We start from the raw sequence: 7,827 nt of genomic DNA on the forward strand, positions 1-7,827 counted from the left end.
CAGCAACTATTGCATTCTTGGTCTAAGAAAATAAAACCATGATTATACAAAAGCTCAGCCATGAATGATGACTGCAGTTTCATGCAGGACTGAAAACTAAGACAGCTCAGTTATCTTTCACTGTGAGGAATTAAAGAAGCTATAGATGCTATAGCCACATCAATGAATACTATTCAAGAATGAGCCAACTGATACACACAATTGGAAAAAAATCACTAGGGAGAGAGAGAGAGAGAGAGAGAGAGAGAGAGAGAGAGAGAGAGAGAGAGAGAGAGCCTAGAGATCCTTGATGATGGAAATGACTACAACCTAGACTGTTGCCATTAAGTATACAAGTCTCCAATCGTGATACATACAAAGTCAAACTAGAGAAACTTGAATAAGACCCAAGAATTCTATCAATACTTTTGTCTTAGTTGTGATATTATATGATAGTATTTCCCTTTGAGGAAATGGGGTAATGTGGACATGGAGTATGTCTACTGTTCCCTATAGCTACACAGAGCCTATGATTATCTACATGAAAATTTCAGTGAAAACAAGTCACTGTTAGTGATCACACTATGGGGTAGTCTTGCAAGAAGGAATGTGTTCTTCATGCCCAGTTGACTAGGATTCAGCATCACTATGTGCTGGCAATGCACTCTCTAGGTCAACTTCTATGTAAGGTCTTCCTATGTTATTTTCACATGACCTACAGCTCTATTCAGTTGAAATGATCCAAATGACTTCAAATGGTCACACAGAATAATCGAAGTTAGAGGCAATTCTTTAACAGCTGTGAGACAGGTCCTCCTGCCTTACTGTCTGATGTTAGATTAAATCAGTTTTCACTTGTTTGAACCATATAGTCCACCACTTATTTAAATGATACTTAAATGACTGTGTGTAGGTTTGGGGATAATATTCAAAGCACTCAATCCCCTTGAGAAAAGGTTCTGGTAAAATTGATGTTACTAATCCCGGAACCACCTTTCTCTACTGATACAACTAGCCGGTTGGCTTTGACAGTCTTCTACAGAGCCACAGACAATGCTAAATATTTTTATTATCCGTCTTGAAGGAGTTTTCCTGTTTCACCATTATTTGGCATATCCTTTTGGTAAACATAGGGCAGCTTTCTTAGTTTACTTAAATAGAAAGGACCAGTTAGAAGCTTCAGTAGATAAAGGCACTTGCTACCCAGCTAGACAATATGAGTTCAATCCATAGGACTTGGTGGAGGGAGAGAAATGACTATTGCTAGGTCTCAAATGATTTCCATTCATGTACCCTGGGCACAGATACCACCCATTCTTTTAATCTAATACCCACTCTTCTAATCTACCCCCATACAAATAACCAACCAGCTAACTTCATTTAAAAAAGAGCAAAGAAATGTGTATAAAAATCTAGACACCAAAGATGCATGAAGCAGCTAGTCTTGATTTCTGTCTAATGGTCTTTGAGACTACCTATCATTAACTCTCCTTCCCAGATAATAAGGAAGTCTAGCCATATGGTACCTTTTTATTGAACAAGATGACTTTTCAGAATATTTCTTGATATTTCCTGTCTATTCGTGAAGTTAGTCTGTTTACAAGTTACTCTTTAAAATAGTTTTAGGTGCAGATTTATTTATTTATTTTTGGTACAAATTCAGGATTCATAACAGCACATGTTGTAGTTGTTTTCTCATTAAGTAACAGCATTGTTAATTAAAACAGTGACCTATTTCTAATTTACAAGCTGTCTGCTGTGACTATTAGTTACTTCTTTCTTGTTTTTCTGCTGTCAAATAGCTCTCTCTCTCTCTCTCTCTCTCTCTCTCTCTCTCTCTCTCTCTGTGTGTGTGTGTGTGTGTGGTTTAACTGCCAATGTTTCAAACCTCTTGACATTTACACCAGTTCTTAAAGAGCTGTGGCTAATTAAACACACAAAATGTAACTATTACTTCTATTCAGAGTATTACCTCCATCAGTTCTCAGTCACTTCCGTTCAGTTTCTTGTGTGTGCATGTATTTAAAGCAGTGCAAAGCTATTAAGCCAACCTGCCTTGTCACCTGATTCCTGCTGGAAAATCATTCGTGACATAAATGGTAAAGGAAAGCATTAGTTGGAAGGATTACTGGTTATAGTCACTGTAACATGGAAAATTCTACCGGAATTATACATACTGAAAGGGTGACATGAAGATGTGGAAATGGCCCTTTGCTTAGGTTGAGTATGAAAATAAATAAACAAAAACATAGTAATTTCTTGGAATTCTGCCTCTCTGGAGAGTAGGAAAAATATTTTTAAAAGCATGTCTTCTAGGGCTGGAGAGGCAGTTCTGTAGTTAGAAATACATGCTACTTTTCCAAAGGACTTGGTTCAATTTCTAGCATACTTGTTAGAAGCATACATACTTAATTACAGGGGATCTGACCCACTCTTCTGGATTCTACAAGCACTGCACACACATGATCTGTTGACCTCTAAGCAGCCAGAACACCCCTACACATAAAATAATTAAGAAAAGAAAATATGCCTATGGAACACTTCGCAGAGCTCATCACATACTTTTACCAACTTAGTTTTTAAATGTCTCCTTATTTTGGAGACACAAAGTGTTATTTCAACTATTAGTGTGTTTGAGGAGAATTAGAGAAGCAAGGTTTTGCTGAATAGAACAATTCCTTCTGAGTAGAAGATGCTTTCAAATCAGGTCCGTGTGGTGGAGGTGGTGGTGAGCAGACAACGGAACTTTCCAAAAGTGCTTAGCCTGTGGGAGGTGGTGTGTGGATGAGGATACAGCAGTAGAGTGGGGTACAGATGGAGAAGGTAAAAAGAGGTGTGAAGGGACATCCATGCTTCCAGCCTTGGAAAACGAAAGCTTCAGAGTATTTAAACATGCAAATGAGCTGTCTCATTGGTCAAAAGGCATGGGAAACCACAGATAAACTCTCAAGTAGAGTCAGAAAACTACAGTATCTGTCAATCATCTCTCTTTGGGGTAATTAAGTTTGATATTTCTCTAAACATATTTTAGCTTTTCAATCTTTTCACTTTTTCAAATCTGTCCCCTCTGGAAAGGAAAACATGGAACCATATCTACAAGACAAATTTTACATCAGGTTCTTTAGAGGGAAAAGTGAGAGTCAGTTTTTTCTCCTTATGTTGAGCATATTTAAGGTATAGTTCCCTAATGTCTTGAGTTTTGAAGGAAACAGAAATTCAAGATGGCACTAGGGTAGTTCTTGAACGCCAAACAGAAGGAGCCTCTGTTTATTTTCATCTCACTGAAGGCCCAGGCTGTGCTACTGGACTGGAAAATTGAGAACTTTCAGTTGATGATATTGTAATGTGCTTGTTGGTAGGACATGGAAACAGTAGGCATAGGTCTTAGAGAACATGGCTTTCAGAGAGGAAAAAGACTATGTAGTGTTAGAGAAAGACAGAAATAACATACTATATACTGTCTTAGTTAGGGTTCATTGTACTGAAGAGAGAGACACCATAACCGCAACAAATCCTATAAGAGAAAAAATTTAATTGGCGCTAGCTTACACTTTTGGAGGTTTAGTCCATTACAGTCATGGTGGGAAACATGGTGGCAAGCAGGCAGACATGGCACTAGAGAAGGAGCTGAGAGGTCTACATCTTGATCTACAAGCAACATAAGTAGACTGTGTCCCACACTGGGCATAGCTTGAGCATATAAGATGTCAAAGACCACCTCCACAGTGACACACTTCCTCCAACAAGGCCATACTTATGCTAACAAGACCACACCTCCTAATAGTGTCACTTCCTATGGGCCAATCATCACATGATTCTATAAGAGCCATACCTATTCAAACCTCTGCAACAATATTTCTAAATCCCATGCTCTAGTATTCATTATAGAACTTCATTAAGTTACCAGGAGAAGAAATCTTCATGAATTCTCAAATCACCTGACCCTCCTTTTGTCTCTCTGTAAATTAGGAGCCATTTTGATTTAAAGCCTGTATTTTCTTCCCTTATCTTTTCTCATTGTTATTTTTCCATTATAAGCACCAAGCTGCATTTAATTACTTAGAATTACATCTGGCCCAAATCACTACAGCATGTAGTGCTGCTGTTAAGGAACTCCAGGCAAACGCTGTATCCCTTGGTAAATTTTAGAGGTAAGAAAACACACCCTTCTCTCTGTTCACATTACCTGTACACCTGTATGTACAAAAGCTCCAGAACTTGATGTTAGGAAACAGCCAGACTCATGCAGACAAACATAACAGGCAAAAATCGATGAATGCAAATCTAGAGGAAGAAAAGGGGCTGGGGGAAACAGCTCAATGTGTAAAATGATTGTGCAAGAATGAAGACTTGAGAATCAAGCTCCAGCAACGACATCAATAGTGGGGGCATCAGTGTTCATTTGCAACCCCACTGCTTAGGGGATTGTATATGCAGGCAGATCATAGAGGCTCACTGGCCAGACATTCTAGTGGAAGTGGTGATTTCTGGGTTTAGAGTGAGATGCGCTCAAAAATTAAGGTAAATAAATGGATGAAGCCATCCATTTATCATGGAGTGTTCCAACATCTCTCCCTCTTGACACAGTGTGCCATTGTGGGTCTCTGTGTTAGTTCACATATAATATAAGAGAAAGCACCTCTAATGATGGTTGAGAAACACACGTCACTATGGGTATAGCAGAATATCATTAGAAGTCATTTTATTGCCATGTTCATTTAGCAGAACAATAGTATTTAGTTTTTCCTTATGCCCATGACCTATCAAGTCTCAGGTTCTTGAACATTATGAGGCATGAGGTCCAACTCATGGACTGGGCCTTAGGTCCAATCAGAAAGGGTTTTTTTTTTTTTTTTAAACATACTTTCATGTTTGTACAACTATTGAATCAATGTATCATGTAAGCAGGTCACCATTGTAGATTATAGGGTTTGTAGCTGGGTTGGTTTTACCTTTCTCCTCTGGTAGCATACAGTACCATGAACAGTAATCAATAGGGTTGGTAGGTTCTAGTTAGGCACCAACTTGGTTTTTCTGTGTTCCATGAAATGAGTAAAAGCTCCTCCCCTGAGAGCTCAGGGAGCTATGATGAAGAAGAGACAAAAAGAACGTAAGAGCCAGAGAAGATGCACGACTCCAAGGAAAAAAAGCATCTTCCAAACATGACAGGGCTGAAAAACATGAATGCATAGAGACTGTGGCAGCAGGCACAGGGCCCACCAAGATTCCAGCCAGAGAGGGTCCCAGCACCGAGAGGGGAAAGTGGACATGTGCTCCCACCCCTACTCAAGAAGTTAGCTCCAATGATATCTGTTTGCAACGAAACAATTAGTTTTCTCTAATGGCGCCTCACTGGGTATGTTAACGATTGGGTGTATGAATTCAACAGTACCTTTGTAGACTTTTGTCTGAAAATATTTTGTTTGGACATTTTTGTCTTCCTGATCTTTTGCTTATGTATTAGTTTGCTTATGTATTAGGGTTTCTGATTCCGTGATTTTATGAAATTTTCTTGTGTGTGCTTATTTCTTGTGTTTTTTTCCTGAGTTTACATGCATGTGTGTGTGTGTGTGTGTTTGCTTGCTTGCCATTTTGTTAAAGAGAGAGAGAGAGAGAGAGAGAGAGAGAGAGAGAGAGAGAGAGAGAGAGGGCGAAAGGGCATCAAGTTGGTTGGGTGAGGAGGTGGAGAGAGGTGGAGAGAGTCTGGGAGGAGTTGAGGGAGGGGAAACCATGATCTGAATATAATATATACATTTTTTTCTCACGAAAACAAAAGTGAAGACAGACTAATGAAGACTTCTGAGGCTAACTTCTGACTTCCACACATATATGCATGCATGGATAAGTGTACCAACATACGAGATGAACACACATATATAACACAAACATTTTTTCTCTCTCTCTTTCTCTCACATAATTTAAAAATATTTTAAAAAGAAAACCCATCTCTACAGGGGTTCTACAAATCAAAAATACTCACAAATACAAAGTATATATTGGCTTTCATTGCAATTTTTGGTAGACATAAAAAACGTTAACTATTCTCAAAGTACATACATCAATGTCATGGTAACAATATTCCATTAATAACATTTCCTAAACTGAGGGAACATTTGAAATTTTCTACCATTTTGAACATCTAGATGACAAAGAAGTTTTCAATTTATGTACATTTATTTTCTTAGCTTAAATTCTATTATCTATGTAACTATTTATAGTATATCCTTTATGAAATCTGTCACTGTTCTGAGATATTTACTTATATTTCTAATTGTTTCAAGTCATCCATCAAAATCATTCAGGACCAGTCATGCTATAAATCAAGCTGACTCTTCAGTTGAGCACGAGAAATGCCTTGGTTGCAGATTCTCCTGAACTAATTTAATGTTTTCTTCTGCCCGTCATTTATCTGAACCACCACACAACAGATAGAAGGGTAAATGTCATTGTATTTACTGGCTTAGGAAAATGGAGATGATGACCGCAAGCAAGAACCTCTCTGGGAGTTTTCCAAGTGTTTTAGAACATCAACTTTTAGTATCCCTAAACATACCATCCCAAATGACAAACACATCAGCACTGCAAACCCTCTAGCATCACCATCAATTTCTTTCTGTTCTTTTTCACAAGTTCACTTTCTGTCCACCATTTGTCTCTCTACAGTTCCCTCCTTGAAGAGAAAGTGCCTAGTCTTGTCAGGTTTAGCCTTCATCTAGAGATGGCTTTTTCTACATAGACATCATCATTCTTCTTTGCCCATAAAAGTATTTGGAACCATGTTACTATCAAATCCCACATCACCAACATCTCTTTATTAACAAGCCACTGCTGCTCAAGCCACTCCTGATGGGTGACAGCCTCCATCCGTAGGATGAATTGTTATCATTTGGACAGATTTGGGAAAAAAACTCAGGGGAGGAGGCAACTGATATGTTGAAGAAAGTTGAAACCCTTCCCTCTTTCTCCTTTCTTTGGTTGTAGGTTTATTCCTACCTAGCAATGCGATGCTGGATTATATGCCAGGAGTGCCAGGAAGACTGATATACAATGCTAACCCATAAATCATCCTGAACACAATTAATGATCCCAGATATGAAACAGGCTTCTCCACTTGTAAGCTCTATGGGACTTTTAACAGGAAATAAGTTCTGGACAAGAAATAACTGTCTGCCCAAAAGTAAGGGTCTGCCCCAGAAAAGAATGCACTAGACAGAGAAGGCACAGTTCCTCATTCCCTAGGCAGTACAGAGTGCCTGAATAGATGTAAAGCAATACAGCAGTGTCAGGCTGACCTTTTGTAAAATCTAGACAAAAGGAATTCTGGAGCAATGCACATTGGAAATAAATTTACCATCTGGTTAAAGGGAATGGAGCAGGGACTGGGGTGAGGGGAGGCTGAGAGTAGTGTTCTGGAAGGAAAGGAAGAAGGAATGGATAACGCTGCTTTCTCCTCTTGAAGCAAGGATGGACAATTTCTGTGGCTGAGAAGGAAACAGTTCTCTCACTTCTCTTTTGCTTGAACCCTAGTTTTCATCCTTGTTTACCTTCTCAGGCTTGTTTATGAAACCTCTGTGGAGGAAACTATCTGGGCTTCCTATGGGCAACCTGCAGATGAGCTGGGTCCACCATAATGTCTTTTCATGACAGACACTTAAGAGTCTATGCAGCTGAGAGAAAGTGTGAGCTTCTGTATTGTTTGAACCTCTCAGTGCATCTCTCTTTTTTTCCCTCTTTTTCTTTCTTTCTTTTTTTAATTAGGTATTTTCCTCATTTACATTTCCAATGCTATCCCAAAAGTCCCCCATACCCTCCCCCCATCCCCCTACCCACCCACTCCCACTTTTTGGC

General features: G+C 39.0%; 1 protein-coding gene across 1 annotated transcript in view; it reads right to left on the reverse strand.

Moving 5' to 3' along the window:
* The window catches only part of Kcnq5 (potassium voltage-gated channel subfamily Q member 5), a 596,471-nt gene that overhangs the window by 148,680 nt on the left and 439,964 nt on the right, over positions 1-7,827 (reverse strand). Inside the window, exon 6 of the mRNA XM_021158603.2 lies at positions 4,235-4,263. Coding sequence (XP_021014262.1) covers positions 4,235-4,263 — 29 coding nt within the window. The remainder of the gene's footprint in view (positions 1-4,234; positions 4,264-7,827) is intronic.

The sequence above is a fragment of the Mus caroli genome, chromosome 1 (assembly GCF_900094665.2).
Source record: "Mus caroli chromosome 1, CAROLI_EIJ_v1.1, whole genome shotgun sequence".
Lineage (NCBI taxonomy): Eukaryota > Metazoa > Chordata > Mammalia > Rodentia > Muridae > Mus > Mus caroli.